Below are 21276 nucleotides of genomic sequence, written 5' to 3' on the forward strand. Positions count from 1 at the left end.
CAGCAACAAGGGGTGGAATCAAATCAGCTTTACCAGATGGTTGCAGTGGGAATCAAAGCCTGTTGTGGAGGGGAAAGGGCCCCACGAGACTTCAGAGGTCAGGTCCCCCCCCCACTTCCTCCCTAGGGATGGGATTAGACCAACAGCATCTTCACAAAGAGGCCTTTTCAAGAGCTGCTTCACCTTGCCTCATGGGTGTGCCAGCCCTATGTCAAAGATGAGAGATGAGGCGTGCCAATTCTGGTCATTAAACTTCCCTGTGGGGGATGGGGAATTTAATGTGAACTTATCTAATTCATGGGGACGCGGGTGGCTCTGTGGGTTAAACCACAGAGCCTAGGGCTTGCCGATCAGAAGGTCGGCGGTTCGAATCCCCGTGACGGCGTCAGCTCCCGTTGTTCGGTCCCAGCTCCTGCCAACCTAGCAGTTTGAAAGCATGTCAAAGTGCAAGTGGATAAATAGGTACCGCTCCAGTGGGAAGGTAAATGGCGTTTCCGTGTGCTACTCTGGTTCACCAGAAGCGGCTTTGTCGTGCTGGCCACATGACCCGGAAGCTGTACGCCGGCTCCCTCGGCCAATAATGCAAGATGAGCGCGCAACCCCAGAGTTAGTCATAACTGGACATGATAGTTAGGGGTCTCTTTACCTAATTCATGTCTCCTGAAACTGAAATGAAATTGGTTTTTTTTAAAAAAATCTGCACTCGTCTGAATTTTTCAATGCAGTTTCTCCAACAATGAAAATGTACACAAAAATGGATTGTCAAGGGGGAAGTGTGATATGCACCTGCAATGAGCATAACGTGCAAACGTGCATTATGGTAGGAACCATATTAGGGAAAATGTGGGCTAAAATGCAGTCAAATATCTGTGGTGACTTCTTTTTTTTTAATGCAAACCGATGCAGAAAGAGGCAGAATGACCTTGGCTGGAAAAATGAGGAGTAAAATGAAACACAAATATCTGATCATCACAGCATGTTCTGACATTGAGCAAAACATCTTCCCTTTTCTTTTTAAATTTTTTTTAAAAAAATTACCCGGACTAAGGCATTGTGAAAACAGTCATGATGGTACCATTGCTCAATGACGAGCCTTTCTCTGGTTGCTAATCAGAGGATGTTGTAGCAGATGATGAGTCAGAGCAGTCAGAGGGAAGTTGTGAACTGCTATATAAATCGGGGAGATCCCACTAATAATACAAACAAACAAAGGGAAACAATTGACTGATACTCTACAGGCAAGGAAGACACCACCATGGCTGTAAGGATGAAGAACCTACTTGTTCTTCCATTCCTGCTGCTCATCATTATATCTTCCACTTTTGCTGCTTTCCTGGATCAAGGCAACGAAGATGAGAACATCAGGCTTGTTAAGGTAAATATTCACTTCGAAAGTTTCCTTGAGCAAAAACACACTTTTCTCTGCTATTGCTTCTTGTTGTCGTGCAAGGACTACTTGAAAAAGGAGGGCTCTTTGGTGCTATTTTATTTACGTTCGAATCTAGCCCTTCTTCTAAGGCTTTCAGGACAATATGCACACAGTTTCTTCTATGTGCATGGAATCGTAGAGCTGGAAGGGGGCCTTGACGGTCATCTACACCACCCCCTGCTCAATCTGGAGTGCCAGACAGCATCCCTGAGATTGCCACCTTACATTCCTCCAGTGATGTGGGCATTTTACCCTTACATCCACCCCTCCCCTAATGCTTATGATAGACATCAGGATTTGGGGGCCTTGTCCTTGGTTGGCACCAGCAGAAGAACCACTGGCAGTAATTTGTCACCTACTTGGGTGGATCTTCAACACCCACAATAGTAAAGTGTGTGTGCGTGCACACACACGCACACACACACCACCTGACACTCCCATCATCGGCATACTACTTGGAAAAGTCAGGTACTGGTTGATTCTAAGAGTGCTGCTGTTGTTGTTGTTGTTGTTTAGTCGTGTCCGACTCTTCGTGATCCCATGGACCAGAGCACGCCAGGCACTCCTGTCTTCCACTGCCATCCGCAGTTTGGTCAAACTCATGCTCGTAGCTTCAAGAACACTGTCCAACCATCTCGTCCTCTGTCGTCCCCTTCTCCTTGTGCCCTCCATCTTTCCCAACATCAGGGTCTTTTCCAGGGAGTCTTCTCTTCTCATGAGGTGGCCAAAGTATTGGAGCCTCAGCTTCACGATCTGTCCTTCCAGTGAGCACTCTGGGCTGATTTCCTTCAGAATGGATAGGTTTGATCTTCTTGCAGTCCATGGGACTCTCAAGAGTCTCCTCCAGCACCATAATTCAAAAGCATCAATTCTTTGGCGATCAGCCTTCTTTATGGTCCAGCTCTTACTTCCATACATCACTACTGGGAAAACCATAGCTTTAACTATACGGACCTTTGTCGGCAAGGTGATGTCTCTGCTATTTAAGATGCTGTCTAGGTTTCTCATTGCTTTTCTCCCAAGAAGCAGGCGTTTTTTAATTTTGTGACTGCTGTCACCATCTGCAATGATCTAAGAGTGCTATGCCATACTTATTTAGTTGGCCTGATTTTTTTACTGTTCATTTAAAAAATAAGTCTCTGGGCTTAAAAGGAAGGGAGGAAAATATGCCAGCAATATCAGGGAACATCCTGTTGTCTGCATAAAAGGCCAAGATAGTGTGCCACTCCCATTCCACATCTAGAACCTGAGTGAATTGGCTGCTGAATATTACTTCCACTCTCACATTTTTATCTCACATTGGAAACACAAAGGGTTTAAAAGCATCTCCCTCCCTCCCTCCCTCCCTCCCTCCTTTTCTCTGCTTCCCCCCCCCCCCCGGCAGTCCTATTTAAGTAAATTCTACAGCCCTGAAGGTGAGGCCGTTGCCACAATCAATATGGATGACGATGTCGCTGTAACAGAAAAACTCAAGAAAATGCAGAAATTTCACGGGCTTCGAGTGACTGGGAAGGTTGATGCCGAAACAATAGCAATGATGAAAAGGGACAGGTGTGGCGTCCCTGATGTGGAGCAATTCACCCTCAACCCAGGGGAGCCCAAATGGGACAGAAAGAACATCACATACAGGTAAAGGTTTGCGAGTTTCCCTTAGGAGTGGGAGGCTTCAATAAGGAAATGCTCTAGTGCTCAGTGTACTTAAAGGTAAAGGTAAAGGGACCCCTGACCATTAGGTCCAGTCTTGACCGACTCTGGGGTTGCGCGCTCATCTCGCATTATTGGCCGAGGGAGCCGGCGTATAGCTTCCAGGTCATGTGGCCAGCATGACAAAGCCGCTTCTGGTAAACCAGAGCAGCACATGGAAACACTGTTTACCTTCCCGCTGTAGCGGTTCCTATTTATCTACTTGCATTTTGACGTGCTTTCGAACTGCTAGGTTGGCAGGAGCTGGGACCAAGCAACGGGAGCTCACCCCGTCACAGGGATTCGAACCGCCGACCTTCTGATCAGCAAGCCCTAGGCTCAGTGGTTTAACTACAGCGCCACCTGGGTCCACCTGGCTCAGTGTACTTGCTCAGGAGCAAATCCTATTAATAAACTTAGGACTTTCTGCCTACTGTTCTATGCAGAGTTCAGCATGCCTAAGGTTATAGATTTCACTGGGCTCAGCAAGACCTGATTTTTCATAGAACCATTGCAGCACATGTATTAGGATGGTAGCCGATGGCCATGGCTGTGAGAGCTGTGCAACGAGGCTTACCCCCCCCCCCCAGCAGCAACAGTGTGAATGCATGAAAGTACACACTCACTCACACTACCACTGCAATGGAGAGCAGGGTGTGTTAGGGATGTGCACATCAGGGAGATTTGGGCTCTGCTGCCTGCAAATTTCATCCACTTGTGTGAAAAGCGGGGGAAGGTTACAGCCATTCTTAGATGCATCATTGCAGTCAGTGGGGACAAAACTCCTTCAGATTAACAGATTGAGTTGGGTTCCAAATAAGGAGTCAAATCTAAATGACACAGAGTGGATTTGAAAAAAAGATTGGGATGCTTCCAAAGGCTACAAGGCAACTCTTGTGTTCACTGCATGTCCCTAATATATGCAATTAGCAGACGTGGGTGATAAATCTTTTTCCTTTAAAGTGTGCACATTAGGTGCAAAGACACGCCTGTCTTAGGGCCAAAGTAGACAAGCATGTCTTTGCTGTGTGTGTGTGTGTGTGTGTGTGTGTGTGTGTGTGTGTGTGTGTGTGTGTGTGTGTGTAACCAGACTCCACTTGACTCATCCACTGCTATTTGTATTCAGCCCTGTTTAGGGAAGTTTTTAATGTGTGACATTTTAATGTATTTTAATCTTTGTTGGAAGCCGCCCAGAGAGGCTGGGGAAACCCAGCCAGATAGGCGGGGTACAAATAATATATCATCATCATCATCATCATCATCATCCACTGGGGAGCTATTTGTATTTGCTTAGCTTTCTTTTGATGTGCAAGTCAAATGGAAAGACATATTCAAATGTGTCTCTACACCAGCCTTCCCCAACCTGATGCCCTCCAGATGTGGCTGGACTCCAATTCCCATCAGTACCAGCCAGCATGATCAGGGATGATGGGAGTTGTAATCCATAACCACTGGATGGCACCTGGTTGGGGAAAGCCTCCATCTCTGGGGATTGTGGGCTGTCTGTCCAACATACTGTTTCATTCTTTATTCTGGTTGCCTAAGCAGTGTTTCCCAAACTTGGGCCTCCAGCTGTTTTTGGACTACAATGCCCATCATCCCTAGCTAGTTACAGGTAGGTAGCCGTGTTGGTCTGAGTCGAAACAAAATAAAAAAATTCCTTCAGTAGCACCTTAAAGACCAACTAAGTCTGATGATGAAGGGTATATCTGATGAAGTGTGCATGCACACGGAAGCTCATACCAAAATAAAAGCTCATACCAAAATAAAAAAAATTGGTATGAGCTTTCGTGTGCATGCACACTGTATCTGATGAAGTGTATCTGATGAAGTGTGTATCTGTGATGAAGGGTGTATCTGATGACGTGTGCATCCACACGAAAGCTCATACCAAAATAAAAACTTAGTTGGTCTTTAAGATGCTACTGAAGGATTTTTTTTATTTTGTTTCATCCCTAGCTAGCAGCTGGAGACCCATATTGGGGAAAACACTGGCCTAAAGGAATGACCTAGCACCTTTCTTTCTTTTTTTGAAAGGATTGTAGGCTATACTCCAGATATGCACGAATTCTATGTGGAGAAGGCAATTGAGGCAGCATTTAAAGTTTGGAGCAAGGCAGCACCGTTGGAATTCAACAGAGTCACGGATAAAGTGGCAGATATAGAGCTCTCTTTTCAACGTGGAGGTAACTGTACAGTGCAAGAACAAAGTCACCATATGTCCAATTTTAATAATAATAATAATAATAATAATAATAATAATAATAATAATAATGTATTGTTTTATATTCAGACCACTATGATAATTCTCCTTTTGATGGCCCTGGTGGGACCCTAGCACATGCCTTTCAGCCAGGGAGTGGCATTGGAGGAGATGTCCATTTTGATGAGGATGAAACCTGGACCGCAGGGGGGCTACAAGGTACCATTTTACAACACTTCCTTTCTCAGCACTGAACTGTATAAAAAGACAATGCACCGCATAGGTGATGGAAGGATATAAGCAGCTTGGACTACTGCAATGCGCTCTATGTGGGGCTACCTTTGAAGGTGACCCGGAAACTACAATTAATCCAGATTGTGGCAGCTAGACTGGTGACTGGGAGCAGCCGCCGAGACCACATAACACCAGTCTTGAAAGACCTACATTGCCTCCCAGTACGTTTCCGAGCACAATTCAAAGTGTTGGTGCTGACCTTTAAAGCCCTAAATGGCCTAAATGTCCAGTATACCTGAAGGAGCGTCTCCACCCCCATCGTTCTGCCTGGACACTGAGGCCACTGAGGTAAATGTGTCTACTGCCCTTCCTCCAAAGATCATAGGGCGGTTTGTAGCAGGAGATTCCCTCTTCTGCCAAATAGCAGGGGGATGGGGGTGATTTTCATCAGGACTGTGGAGCAGGGAAAGGGTCAAAAAAATCTCTATGCATTGTGGTCCCAATCTCCTGAGCAGTGGCCACCTCACTGGGGAAGCCAGACACGTTAAATGCAGCTTGGCCTTCCTTCCTTCCTTCCTTCCTTCCTTCCTTCCTTCCTTCCTTCCTTCCTTCCTTCCTTCCTTCCTTCTTTTATTTTTCTCCAAGGAGCTCAAGGTACTTTACATGAATCTCCCCCTCCTCATTTAATGCCCAAAGTGACCCTGGGTTAGGGTGAGAGGTAGTGACTGGCCCAAGAACTCCAACTCCCACCAGTGAGGGTCCTGCTCTGACACTCTAGCCTAGAGTTTCCCAACTTTGGGTCGCCAACAGTTTTTGGACTACAACTCCCATCATCCCTAGCTAGTGAGACCAGTGGTCAGGGATGATGGGGATTGTAGTCTGAAAACAGCTGGAGACCCCAAGGTTGGGAAACACTAGCCCACAGTGGCTGGGTCACATTCTGCAACCCTGATATGCAGAGCCTGCACTCATCCTCTGAGCAGCACCCCCTAGCTAAAGCAGCACATTTTATTTCCATGCCTGCAGTCTTTATTTCAACCCTGTTTTCCTCAGTTTCCCCCCTAATGAAACCATTACCTCCTTTTCAGGCCACAACTTGTTCATCGTCGCTGCCCATGAGATCGGACATGCACTGGGTCTGTCTCACTCCACCGACCAGGGGGCACTGATGAACCCCACCTACACATACTCGGACCCCCGCACATTTCAACTCAACCAGGACGACATCGATGGCATCCAAAGCCTCTATGGTAAGGCTAAGAGAAATCACCATAAAGTTGAAACACGTGTGTTCTTAAAAGAAGGAATTGGTTTTGCCTGCCTGTACCTTAAGATGGCAGTGCGGAACATTTGCCACTCCAAGGACGGCATTTCCTTCTTGGCAACCTTGGGGGGGGGAACAGCATGGCACTGGTGGCCAGAGGTGAAAGAATGTAAATTTTAATAATAATAATAATAATAATAATAATAATAATAATAATAATTTATTTATACCCCGCCCTCCCCAGTCAGAACCGGGCTCAGGGCGGCTCACACCAATAAAATTACAATAAAACATTGGGGCCAATACTGAAAAGGCCCTGGCCCTAGTAGAGGCCAATCTAGCCACCTTATGGCTCGGGATCTCCAGAATATTGTTGTTTGTGGACCTTTAAGGTCCTCTGCGGGAGAGGCAGTATGGCAAAGTAGAATTGATTCTCTCTATATCTTCTCATCTAGGCAAGCACGAGTCCCTGTTGCTCAAGGAGGATGTGAAGCAATGTCAGAGGAGGGTCTGGTCTAGGGAGAGAGGAGGTGGTTTGGGAGGGGTGTAGCTTGTGGGGGAGGGAGTCAGAAGAGTGGGCTGGAAGACTGTGTTTGGTCTTCGGGGCTGAGGTTCCCCATCCCTGTCTTCTGGTCTTCTGGAAAGGCACTGCTGCTCTCCTTTGTGAAAGTGTGACATAATTCTCTCTGCAAAAGAGGGAAGAATAATAGAATCATAAAACTGTAGAGTCGGAAGGGACCTAAGGGTCATCTAGTCCAACCCCTCGCGATGCAGGAATCTCAGGGAAAGCATCCGTCTGTCTTGATGTTGTGCTTCTACAAAGGAGAAGGCCTTTTCCACTCTTGTTTTGGATTGACTTCTGGCATGGGGGCACATTTGCTGCCAACACTTCAAGTTTCTCGGTGCTGCATGAAGATTTTTGTAGGCACATAGGCTTTTGAGATTTTGGAATTGTGCTCTGTTTTTTAAAATAGTTTTTTTGTGAGGGGTTAAAAAAACCTTGAATTTTGCCTTTTCTTTTTTCTTTTGTCAGCGGTGGTTTAAAATTGGATCTATATGTTGCACGAGTTAATTTCATTCACCCTTCCGTAGATCTCCCCTGGGATGTTTTGATGAAGGGTGGCTGCAAACATATTTTAAATAAAAAAATAAAGCTGGTTGATAGGTGGGTGGACCACAATCTAGTGGAGTATAAATGCACCTTTCAAGGGAAATGGAGTGCAATTCAGAGGTGCTTCGCCATAGGTCCTCTTCATTTCAGTAGGGTTTGCATAGATCAGTGTTTCCCAACCTTGTGCCTCCAGATGTTTTGAGACTACAATTCCCATCATCCCTAGCTAGCAAGACCAGTGGTCAGGAATGATGGGAATTGTAGTCCGAAAACAGCTGGAGGCACAAGGTTGGGAAACACTGGCATAGATCTCTGACAGATTGGGCCCACATCTGAAATATGCCTTGTTGCATCAAAATGAGACTTTGCTTTGCTAAAAGAAAGAAAGAAAATGATTTACATTGTAGCAAAAGGCTTTTTTTTTAGTTTAACCTTCACTGAACACGGCTGCTCTGAACATCACCTTGCTTGCTTGCTTGCTTGCTTGCTTAATTGCTTAATTACTTACTTACTGTATTTCCATTTGCTTAAGACTGCTTAAATTATCCACTTGACGTGAGGCTTCCTTTATTTTTCTTTCCATTTAGGAAAACCTGATATCCCAGTACGCGGACCCAAAACACCAGAGGCTTGTGCCCCCAGGACCACTTTTGATGCTGTCACCACCTTACGTGGAGAAATGTTGTTCTTTAAGGGCAGGCAAGTTGCTTTCTTAAAAACACCAATTTGAACAAAATTCCCACCTCCAAACAGGACTTGCATCTCTAATGCCTTTGGTCCAGAACCCCACCTGTACCAAAACATGCACTCAGACTCTCGGCCCTGCATTTCAAGGCGAGGTAACAACAAAATGAGCCATAAGAAGCCATAAACAAATGGCATTAGAAACAGCAACACCACATACCTATCGGTTCAATTCTATGTGTCATGATCATAGGTGCTAACTCCCAGATCAAAAAATCCGGGATCGGCACAGCGCAACACCGGAAGTCACGCTGCGGCCATTTTGGAACTGGGCAGAGTGGCACTGGAAGTTGCTTCTACGCATGCTCTGCCCATTTCCAAAATGGCTGCAGTGCTAGAAGTCACGCTGTGGCCATTTTGGAAGTGGGCAGAGCGGCACCGGAAGTCACTTCTACGCATGCTCTGCCCATTTCCAAAATGGCTGCAGAGCCAGAAATTGCTTCTGCGCATGTCCAGAGACTCCAGACATGCACAGAAGGAGCCTCCCCGGGCCGGTAAGAATCTGGGGGATTTACTGGGGGGGGTAATCCGGGCTGCCAGCGGGAAACGGCTGAAAAAATGGGGGTTTCCCGGGGAATACGGGAGACTTGGCAGCTATGGTCATGATGGATCGATTCAGTGTTATGTGACTCTCTCTTACACAGACAGACAGGCGACAGATCACTCTATGGCGGCTTCATCCCACAACTCACAAAATCCAGCTAATGGTCTGGATTCATTTTGTCACAAAAACAGAATCATAGAATTTTCCAATCATAGAATGCAGAGAAGTCAGAGCCCTGGTCCATGTAGTTCAGTAGTGTCTCCATTGACTAGCTCTCTGGGGTTTGAGACTGGAGTCTTTATCATCCCCTATTTGGGGATGCCACTTATGGGTTTCCATCTACGCTTTCAAATTAGGTATTTCTGGCGCAAGCACTTCCAGTCAGGTGTTCAGCTCGAATTCATCGGTACCTTCTGGCCTGATCTGCCATCTGGAATACAAGCCGCCTATGAAAATTATGAAACTGATAACTTCGTTGTTTTTAAAGGTGAGTGGTGAACTTTGATTTCCTTGCAAAATTGCTGGGACTAATTTATGCTGGAGAATAAGTACTGAAATGCATTTGGTCAGTGTTCCTCAGCCAGCATGGCCTCCGTTAGGAAAGTCCTACTCACATGTAGGAACCCGATAGAGACACATGCCTGGCTGGCATGTTCTCTCCCTCCTGGTGGGTCATTTGGGAGCGTCAAAAGCTTTCTCCATCCTGAACATCACAGCAACTGATACCAAGTGGCATTAGCACGCTTAGGGATCCTGCAGAGTATTTGCAGTTTGCGTAACAGACTCAGTAGCACAGCATTTTGGCTAAACTACTTTAGTTACATATAATACACTCGGAGCATTCTGACTTAGCTCCTTCCTCTTTCTCATCAGACCAAAGAGAGAGAATGAAGGACAATAGTCCCACATCACGGAACACAGTAACATAAACATCCTGTCTTCATCACTTCCGACTATGTGGAATTAAAACATACACCGTCATGTGATAGACAATAATCCCATGACTGCAAGCACGGAACAAGAATCCTAACATCCTCTTCAGGGTGCTATGTGAAAGCCTAGGGTTTGTAGGCAGTATTTATTTAATCGGCTGCCTTATCCTGCATACTGTATACTTACCCTGAAGTAAGTTCTGTTGGGTTCTGTGGAACTGAACCCCCAAGTAAGCAGGCATAGAATGGCAGCCAGACATTTGCTCATATAATTTGGACTTCACCTTCTAAGTTCTGCCACGTTGCTATTCTTCAGACTTAGCCAAGACTTAGCAAAGGCTTCACACACTCTCAGCGACATCACAGAATGGAAGCTAGGAAGGCCATAGTTTTTGTAATACTAGCTTCTTCCACCTATCAAAGGTAAGGTAAAGGGACCCCTGACCATTAGGTCTAGTCGTGACCAACTCTGGAGTTGCGCACTCATCTCGCATTATTGGCCGAGGGAGCCGGCGTACAGCTTCCAGGTCATGTGGCCAGCATGACAAAGCCGCTTCTGGCGAACCAGAGCAGCACATGGAAATGCCGTTTACCTTCCCGCTGTAGCGGTTCCTATTTATCTACTTGCATTTTGACGGGCTTTCGAACTGCTAGGTTGGCAGGAGCTGGGACCAAGCAACGGGAGCTCACCCCGTCACAGGGATTCGAACCGCCAACCTTCTGATCAGCAAGCCCTAGGCTCAGTGGTTTAACCCACAGCGCCACCTGGGTCCCTTGCCTATCAAAGGTAGCATTCCCAAAAACCTTTTTGAACAGTACAATACTTTTGGGGGGTGAACTATTCCATGTTCCAGTCAGGAGTTACATATTTCACTTGAGTGTTTATTTGTACCTGCAATTCAGGGAGGTTAAATAGCTGCTGTTTGTCTTCATCCACCACTGAGGAGAAAGGCAATATCTACCCCTGTGTTCCTTTGAACCTAGTAAAGAGAAAAGCCCTCTTCAAGCCCAGTGTAAGGCAGGGGGTTGGGATGTTTTGCTGTTAGGAAAACATTATTTAAGAACAGATAAACGTTCCTGGAAGCTTTAAAAAGGTTCCCAGAATTTTCTTTAGCGTGTAGGAGTGGCACTCCAGGCTTGATTGGTGTCAGCTGGAGGTGCAAATAAAGGGAGGAAGTTGCAGGCTGCAATTTCCGCACAAGAAAAGCACACACACACACACACGCTGACAACAAGTTTGGAAATATGACAATGTGTGCTGCTGATACTGTGAGTTTTGCTGTGTCAGGATTGTTGATTACTGGATTGAGATTATACCGTGCTGGAGAGATAAAGAAGGAATGTAAATAGCTTGTATATAATAGTAACAGAAACGCTTGTGCAACCAGTCGAGCAATAAAGAAGCACTTGACTGTGAATTTCAGTATGACTCCTGTTCTTGTCCTCTGCCTCCGGGGAAAACTCTGCCACAAACAAGAAGAAGTGGTTTTACTGAGGTGCCACCACACAAGCAGAAAAGCACAGCAAAAGAGTGGGGGCGGGTAACCTCTAATATTTGCCACATCTGCTTAGTAAGACAGAAGGGTCTCTGCTATCTCTCACACAGGGAGAAAGCAATAATTTAGCATTTGAGCTGGGACGTGGGTGGCACTGTGGGTTAAACCACTGAGCCTAGGGCTTGCCGTTCAGAAGGTCAGCGGTTCAAATCCCCGCGACGGGGTGAGCTCCCATTGCTCAGTCCCAGCTCCTGCCAACCTAGCAGTTCAAAAGCACATCAAAGTACAAGTAGATAAATAGGTACCACTACAGCGGGAAGGTAAACGGCGTTTCTGTGTGCTGCTCTGGTTCGCCAGAAGCAGCCTTGTCATGCTGGCCACATAACCTGGAAGCTGTACGCCGGCTCCCTCAACCAATAATGCGAGATGAGCGCTGCAACCCCAGAGTCGGTCACGACTGGACCTAATGGTCAGGGGTCCCTTTACCTTTACCTTCAGATCACCTTTTAATACCATGCCACTTTACATGTCACAATCACATGAGCATAGCCAGATGTAACCATTAATTCATTAATTCATTCATTCTTAAAATATTTATATACCCTGACTCTCTATCAAACCTTCCTGAGGCATCCAACATAAAACGGTTTCCCTATTAAAAAAAATTATTTAAACAAAACTGTTTCCCTTGAATTACATGGAATGTTAACCCCTCTTTTCCCACCCCCAGGAAACAAATATTGGGCTCTAAATGGATATACCATTGAATCTGGCTACCCTAAGAGCATCTACCAGCTGGGCTTCCCAACAACTGTGAAGAGAATTGATGCCGCGTTTGGCGATTCAGAATCTGGGAAGACATATTTCTTTGTAAATGACAAGTATTGGAGGTATGGCTTGACTATTCTGAAGTTCCAAATAAGGGATGGAACAGTCTGTTTTCAGTCTGGTTGATTTTGCCAGCATTTATTCATATGTCTGTCCTGTCCCATTTCCACATCTATCTATGATTTTTTTATTTTTAAAAAATGCATACTGTAGATACAAAAAGTACATCCCCCCAAAGAATCCCAGGAACTATAGTTTGCTAAGTGTACTGGAAATCATAGCCTATTTTCATAGTCACAATGTTTTCCAATACATTATTTTCATACGTCGTCCCATATTTTAATGGTTCTTTCCATCAATCCAGTTGATGGCCTTGTTTATAGAAATGAGACGTTTCCTTAGCTTCGTATTTCTGTGAATTGTGAATAAAACCTATGCTAAAGGTTGTTTTAGCTTCAAGTAACCATGTTTGTCTTTGATCAGGTATGATGAAATTAGACAATCCATGGAAACAGGTTACCCAAGGCAGATAGCCCAAGATTTCAAAGGAGTTGGCAAAAAGATTGATGCTGCTATACAGCAAAATGGTAAGTAAAGGGATAAATTGGTGCCTTTTTTAATTTAAGAAATAAGATTCACCTGGAACTCAGCATGGCTTAAAAGAATATTCTAGGATTTCATATATTATGTTATTAAAATGTATTAATTGTTGTTGTTTTAATGGACTTGTTTTGATGTATATTTTAAAGTTTGTTGAGCTTTTTTTTTTTTTTTGGAAAATCACTGCCGGACACTTTTAATGATTTCCACTTTGGCAACCCTATACTTACTCAACTGCCAATTTGGGCATTAAGCACTACATTAATTTAATAACAGCAGGAACCATTGTAGACATACCCTGAGACTGGACTTACTCCAATTTTACAATTTTGCCAGAACTTGGATACAGTCATGAAATCATAACTTTCTTTTTTTGCCTTTCCTTTGCAAGCCCAGTTCACTTCTTCTGAAAGAGATTCATTATCCCGCTTTTTCATTTATCCCTATCTCTTTTCTCCTTTTTTTTTTTTTAGGGTACATCTATTTTTTCCGGGGAACACGGATGACTCAGTTTGATCCTCGGAGGAAAAGCGTTGTTCCACCCATTCGAAAGAGCAACAGCTGGCTGAACTGTTAAAACATTTAATGAGTGCTTCCTAATTATTAGTTAGCACTCCTGTTGTGCCTAACCTTAATTTATAAACCGCAATTCCTCCTTTATCTAGTGTCAACTGATGAATCAACAATGGCACGTGGAATTATCTTCTCACCCAAACGTACAGAAATTTTGGCTGAGTACAATGTGCCCCAAATGTGCTTATGCAATCCACTATGTTGTAACAGGTTTGACTGTGCTTCTTCTATAAAAGTCTTGTTATGAGGAACATCACTGTGTGTGTTTCCTTTGTGATTTCCTGAACCGAACACCACATATACAGCTCTGTTAGATTCACAACCAACCTACCAACCAACCAGTGCTAACTCTCTGAAGTCAGAGAGGAAGAAGTTCACCATTTTGCAACTCTTTGACCTGATTCACACATTTATGTGTCTCACTGGTTTGGTCATCACTTGATCATCACTGGATAACTCAAAATGGAATTGCCATCTGTAGTGTTCTCTCTCTCTGATGGCTCATTCACTCGTGAAGGTTTTTGCTTCCTGCAGCCATAGGGATGGGGGATGGATTCAATTCAGTTCACATTTAAAGAGGAACCTACCTAACACTTTGTGAAACTCACAGCTCTCTGGATTTTGCAACACAGTTCTCCAACCAAGCAATGTGTACAAAAATGCATACACTGTGCAAAAAAAGAATTTGCTACAGGTGGAAATGTGCATGTTTATCCAAACCGCATACAAAAACGTGCTTATTAGGAGAAATTTGTGTGACTGCGGGATACATCAGGCTTCTCCACAACTGAGCAAAATGTGGATTTATACCTGCCTGTCTCCCCACTGATGTAGAAGTATCCATATGACTTTCTCTTCATCCCATTGTTTCCTCCTTTAAATGTGGGGTTTCCCCATTCTTGCAGAGTCCAGAATCCAGAGTTGCAGAATCAAAAAACAACAACCCTACATCTAAAGGAGGAGAAATCTGGGAAAGCAATGGAGCAAGACCCACATTTTCTCCAGTTTGATCAAGGCCATCTCCTTCTTGAAGCCCTTCTCCTTAAGCCCTTTGATGATAATAATAATAATAATAATAATAATAATAATAATAATAATAAATTTATTTATACCCCGCCCATCTGGCTGGGCTTCCCCTGCCACTCTTGGCAGTTTCCAACAAACATTAAAATACATCAAATATCACAGATTAAAAACTTCCCTAAACAGGGCTGCCTTTAGGTATTTTCTAAATGTCAGGTAGTTGTTTATCTCTCTGACCTCTGATAGGAGGGTGTTCCACAGGGCGGGTGCCACTACCGAGAAGGCCCTCTGCCTGGTTCCCTGTAGTTTTGCTTCAGGGCCGTCTTAAGCACCTTTGGCGCCCTGGCGCCGTGGTGCGATGGATCCCCCCACCGCCCCGTTTTCCAGTGTGGCGGGCGGGTGGGCTCGGCGTGCAGCGCGGTCGCCGAGGGCGCTGCTGTGTGATGGGCTGGCGGGTGGGCTGTAGAGCCGGCCCTGCTTTGCTTCTCGCAGTGAGGGAACCGCCAGAAGGCCCTCGGTGCTGGACCTCAGTGTCCGGGCAGAACGATGGAGGTGGACATGCTCCTTCAGGTATACTGGACCGGGGCCGTTTAGGGCTTTAAAGGTCAGCACCAACACTTTGAATTGTGCTCGGAAACATACTGAGAGCCAATGTAGGTCTTTCAAGACCGGTGTTATGTGGTCTCGGCAGCCGCTCCCGGTTACCAGTCTAGCTGCCGCATTCTGGATTAGTTGTAGTTTCCGGGTCACCTTCAAAGGTAGCCCCACGTAGAACATATTGCAGTAGTCCAAGCGAGAGAGGACACCCTGCAGATATTTGCTGGAGAGGGAGGCGCCCCAACTGCCCTGCTGTTTTTTTATTCTAACTATGTGATCTTCAGGGTTGATTCCTCATACTGAAAAAGACAGCATGGTTAACTGGCACAAATTAACACATGGTCATCCCCCCACACATAGTTTTCTTCTGCAGGGGCCTTCATGAATTGTTGGCGGAACTCTCCCTGTTATCAAAGTACATTGGCTCCCAGTACGCTTCTGTGTTGGTGCTGACCTTTAAAGCCCTAAACGGCCTCAGTCCTGTATACCGTCTCCCCACCCTCCATCGTTCTGCCCAGACACCGAGGTCCAGCTCCGAGGGCCTTCTGGCGGTTCCCTCACTGTGAGAAGTGAGGTTACAGGGAACCAGGCAGAGGGCCTTCTCAGTAGTGGCGCCTGCCCTTGTGCCGTCAGATGTCAAGGAAATAAACATCTACCTGACTTTTAGAAGACATCTGAAGGCAGCCCTGTTTAGGGAAGTTTTTAATGTTTGATGCTGTATTGTTTTTAATATTCAGTTGGAAGCCGCCCAGAGTGGCTGGGGAAACCCAGCCAGATGGGCGGGGTATAAATATATTATTATTATTATTATTATTATTATTATTATTATTATTATTATTATTTAATATACCCATTTGCCACAGACCCAGAGGCTCTGGGAGAAGGGAGGTGAACCAGTCATACAACACTCCCCAGGTTAGCTGCTCTATCTCACTGGGTGTCCAGAAGGAGCAAAAATCAACACTTCTGATATAGGCTGCCATATGCCTGGGTTTTCCCTGACAACGATTTCTGAAAATACCACCCGAACACCATTTTGACAAATGAATCCCGGCTATGTCCAGGAAATTCCGAATATATGGCAGCCCTAGAATAGGGTGGATCCAATTCAGATCTAGTAAAGCTCCCTTCATATATGACCAGATTCATATGGGGTCTCAGGGCGGGGTGTGTGTTCTAAATTATTACCTTAAAGAGTCAGGTAAGAGGTGACAGAGTGCTCTCACCCTGCCTGGAGAGATCCTTTCTCGGCTGCAGGTAACAAGCAGAACATAATTTGTAGCTGGACTGCATGGGAAAGGGAAGGGGGGAAAGGGGAAGCGGAAGAGGAAACCCATGGGCAAATCATGTATTTCAGGTGTTCCAGCTGAGTACTAAAAATTCACCCACACCCACAAAGGATTTCATATGTTTGATCAAACAGCCTGGGGGGGATGGGGAGGGGTGAAGACATTGCTCAGTCCCAGTCCAGCAATTCTTAAAATAATGGAAATGCTTAATGGAGATGCTTACAGGGGACCATTTGAAGGTGGGTAAGGGAGGCCTCACATCTCCTAGATCCACTAGATCCACTTTGCAAATGCTCTCCCAGGACCCTGATCTCCCTGTTAGGTTCATTTCGAGACAGATTTGGAGACTGACTCAGCTTCTTAGGAAAAAAAAACCTGGGGCAGGGGGAGGGGAGAATGAGAAGGAAGAACAGTGCGGAAGGGAATTTGGTAACGCAAATTGTGTCTTTCTGCATTTCAGTAGGAAGGCAATGTCACAACACGAAGCACTGATGTGTAATCTTATCTCGTTTACAAGCAGCAATTATGACATCGCTCCATGTCAGTGGCTTACATTCTTTGCCAGTTTCCGCTGTGGGATAAACATCAGTATGGAGCGCACAGCTCCTCTTGAGGCTATGTGCTTTTCAACATGCATCTGGCATGCCTCTTTGGTGACCTAAAACTAATGAAAAATTGCAAGAGCGGATACCTACCTTGGGAAGGGGAAAGTAGAGGAGGAGTCTTCATGGAAGAGAAGGCTATCAATCATTACAAGTCATGATGGCTATGCTCTGCCTCTGTGGCTGGAGACAGTCATGTTTCTCAACACCAGTTGCAAGGGAACACAGTGCTGTTGTGCTCATTTCCTGCTTGGTTTCCCACAAGCATCTGGTTGGCCATTTTGAGAACAGGATGCCGAACTAGATGGACCATAGGCCAGATATGGCAGGTTCTCCTTATGTTCTTATGGAAGAGCCAATGGAGAATGAAAGGTTGGCCAGGGTCAAGCCCAGAAACCCTAACAAAATATGATGACACTGTAGCAAGAGCTAGGGGGAACAATGGCTGCCAAAGGATCGGGGAACACACACAAACATATATTTCAGAACACTTTTAGTCTGAAAATGTTAATGGGCAAACACAATGTTCTTATGCACTTAAGGCTGGTATAATGTGATATAATTATGGTGCTGGAGGAGACTCTTGAGAGTCCCATGGACTGCAAGAAGATCAAACCTATCCATTCTTAAGGAAATCAGCCCTGAGTGCTCACTGGAAGGACAGATCCTGAAGCTGAGGCTCCAATACTTTGGCCACCTCATGAGAAGAGAAGACTCCCTGGAAAAGACCCTGATGTTGGGAAAGATGGAGGGCACAAGGAGAAGGGGACAACAGAGGACAAGATGGTTGGACAGTGTTCTCGAAGCTACAAACATGAGTTTGACCAAACTGCAGTAGACAGTGGAAGACAGGAGTGCCTGGCGTGCTCTGGTCCATGGGGTCATGAAGAGTCGGACACGACTAAACGACTAAACAACAACAACAACAATGTGATATAATAAGATGTACATTTTGTAATGTTCTAGAGGGGCCTTATCAAAAAGAGGTCTGCAGGGTGGCCACATGGGAACGGGCCTTTTAAGTGGTGGCTCCCCATTTGTGGAATGCTCTCCCTGAGGAAGCTCGCCTGGTGCCTTCATTCCCTATCTTTAGGCACCAGGCAAAAATGTGTCTCTTCAGCCAGGCGTTGGGCTGATTAACATTCTATGGCATTTTAAATGTGACTCTGGGAGGGGAGTTGTTTTATTTTGTTTTGTTTTTGTTTTATTACGTACTTTGTGTTTTCATTTTGCATTTTTATGTTGTGAGCAGCCCTGTGGTCTTTAGACAAAGGCCGGCGGTATACAAATTTAATAAATAAAACAAAACAAAAGTCACACCAAAGTCACTTTTTCATTGCACCATCTTGGTTCAGAATGGCGCTGGGATTCCGAAGGGTGAGGAAATCTGCCACCCCAACCTCAGGACCCCTTGTGCTGAGTTTGGCAATGATATCTCAAGAGATGTCCAAAGCTATGGAGAACAAATGGAGAAACCAGTTCCCAAAATATGTCACTGCATATAAACAACAAGTCACATTCTGCTGCTAAATTTGTGTTCTACTCCACGGGAACAGGATGGTGGTGAAGCAAGAAGCTTAAAACAGAGCACAGACGTTGCCTCATGGTGATGAAAGTTGCAGCAAGGAAATTTAGCAACAGGCAATTTTGCAGACGATGGTGAACCTCCTCGTCCTTTTGAGGTTCTGAGAACTTCATCTCCTCCTAGTACCTATAGGACCTTGAGAGGAGGCATGGATGGGGAACGTATGGCCCACTAGAAGTTGTTGGATTACACCTCCAACCAGCCCCAGTCAGCATTGCCAATGGCCTGGTCTGATGGGAGTTGTAGTCTAACATCAAGTGGCAGGTCCTCTGCGTGGGGAAGATGGAGAAAGATGGAGAAGATGCTATTGTGGCAGAGAAAAGGCAGGACTACTCAACAGCTACTTTGCCTCTGTATTCACCCAAAAGAAAAGTGATGCCCAACCTGGTGATCCTATATAATAAAGTGCAAGTGTCTCTGCGTCCAGATTCCCTGTGTCCCTGGGTTTGCGCTACTGCGCATGTGCCCCACAGACACAGGGATTGGACGCAGAGACTTGGAGCACAGCTGTCCCGAGTGGCGATGGCCTCCTCCACCTCCCTTTTCCTGAGGAGAAGGAAGAGGCCTCTGCCGCCACCTCAGGTAAGTGCGCCACCCCTCGCTCTCCCGCCTCGCTGCCCCGCATCACTCCGCCGCAGCAGGGAGGTGGAGAAGGCCGTCGCCACTCGGGACAGCGGGAGGAGGCGGAGGAGGGGCCGGTGGTCGTCAGGCGCTCGCTGGCGCGGGAGCTGCGGTGGAGTGACGCGGGGCCGGCGAGGTGGGAGAGCGAGGGGCGGCGTGCTTACCTGAGGCGAGCTGCGGGAGGCGGCGGCAGAGGCCTCTTCCTTCTCCTCAAGTGAGGAGGAGAAGGGAGGTGGAGGAGGCCGTCGCCACTCGGGACAGCGGGAGGAGGCGGAGGAGGGGCCGGTGGGCCTCAGGCACTCGACGGAGGCGACGCCTGCGCGGTCCCAGGGCTTCCCCTCCGTTCCCACCCGGCTAGCGCCCGTTTACTGAACGGGCTGAATGACACTAGTAACAGAATAAATGATGTAAGGAGGGAGCTGCAGCCCAAGATAGGAAAAGAGGTAGTAAGGGAACACCTAGCTACTTTAAATTAATTCAAATTTTCGAACCAATGGCTTCAAGTTGCAAGAATTCCAACTAAAAATGCCGAAAAACTTTCTGACAATAAGAGCTGTTCAGCAGTGGAACCAACACCCATTAGAGGTGGTGGACACTCCTTCCTTGGAGGTTTTTAAGAAGAGGTTGGATGGCCATCTGTCGTGGATTCTTGAGTTGAGAGTGCTGCATTGCAGGGGGTTGGATTAGATGACCCCTGGGGTCCCTTCCAACTCTAAGATTCTATGATCATTTGGAGGGCCTCAGGTTCCCCATCCCTGCTGTATAGGAACAGACATCCTTGTGCTGACAACAACTTGTTATGGAATATATGATTTTTGAAACATGTTTTGCAAACTTACTCAACAGAGGAAATGTCAGCAATTTGTGGTTGATGGAGGATTTCCAGAAGATTAGTACCAACTCCTGGAGTGGGAAGTGAGCCGGACAAATGGCTTCTCCTCCAAGGGGCACACTGGGGACACCTAGTTAGCTTCTGTGGGATTAGATGGACTTCTGGTCTAATCCAACATTTCTCTTCTTATGTAAAATTAGCTACCTTTGTGATATTCCTTCCCTCCCTCTTTTGGTCTCAGACCACATACAGGCAGCACGCAAGGCCAAGCAGACAAATGTTTGAGGAGCCTCTGCAAGAAAATTCAAGATAGAAAGTAAATTTAAAAGTAGGATAGAGATAAGTATTTTTAAGTTGAACCTACTAAAGAGGTGAAAGAAAAGGAAGCTCAGAAGGTGGGACCAAGGAAAGTCCTCTCATGATGTAAAAGCAAAGATAAGTTAGGGATAAAGAATTTTGTGTCATTTTTGTTTTTATTTGTTTGTTTATATGTGTTTTGATTGTATTGTATTGCTTGTTTGTTTGTTTTTATTGTGTTTTTGTTGTATGCATTTTGGTTGTATTTTGTTATTGTGTATATTTTTTGAAAAATTGAATAAAAAGTATTTTTTTAAAAAAAGAATAGCAAATCCAAATCCAGAGAAACTGTTCCATATACACCTGGTGACCCTGTTGGCTCAACCTTCCATCATTAATTTCTGATGTGTCCCGGGTTAAGAATTCTTTTGCCTTCTGGAGAAGATTTCGAGTAATCGTTTTTGAAGAAATTATTTATATACGTATTCATAGGCTACCATTTGTGGGATAGCTCACACAAGGCAACTTACACATAGTAAAAACACGCTGCAATTTTAAAACCAAACTAGGCAACTGAATTGACAAATGGACAAAGTTATTTGCAACGTATTCCAGTTAGAACTAATGTAAAACAAAAAAACAACCAGCAATCTGGATTCCAGAAGCACAAACTATGAATGCATTAAGAAAAAGCAGTCCAAAATAAACATGGGGTTTTTTTAAAGTGCAAAATGAAGGCCACCACAGAAAAGGCCCTGCCTGTTGCGCCCATCAATCAAATCAACTTCA

General features: G+C 45.5%; 1 protein-coding gene across 1 annotated transcript; it reads left to right on the plus strand.

Moving 5' to 3' along the window:
- The first annotated feature begins 1191 nt into the window (after positions 1 to 1191).
- On the plus strand, positions 1192 to 13885 carry LOC118084936 (interstitial collagenase). Its single transcript, XM_035115081.2, has 10 exons — positions 1192 to 1375; positions 2814 to 3058; positions 5150 to 5298; positions 5406 to 5534; positions 6638 to 6799; positions 8512 to 8623; positions 9569 to 9699; positions 12371 to 12530; positions 12952 to 13055; positions 13542 to 13885. The coding sequence occupies exons 1-10, from the start codon at positions 1256 to 1258 to the stop codon at positions 13643 to 13645; spliced, it is 1416 nt and encodes a 471-aa protein (XP_034970972.1). The 5' UTR covers positions 1192 to 1255; the 3' UTR covers positions 13646 to 13885.
- The last annotated feature ends 7391 nt before the right edge of the window (positions 13886 to 21276 follow it).

This window comes from Zootoca vivipara, chromosome 4 (genome assembly GCF_963506605.1).
Source record: "Zootoca vivipara chromosome 4, rZooViv1.1, whole genome shotgun sequence".
NCBI classification, from domain to species: Eukaryota; Metazoa; Chordata; class Lepidosauria; order Squamata; family Lacertidae; genus Zootoca; species Zootoca vivipara.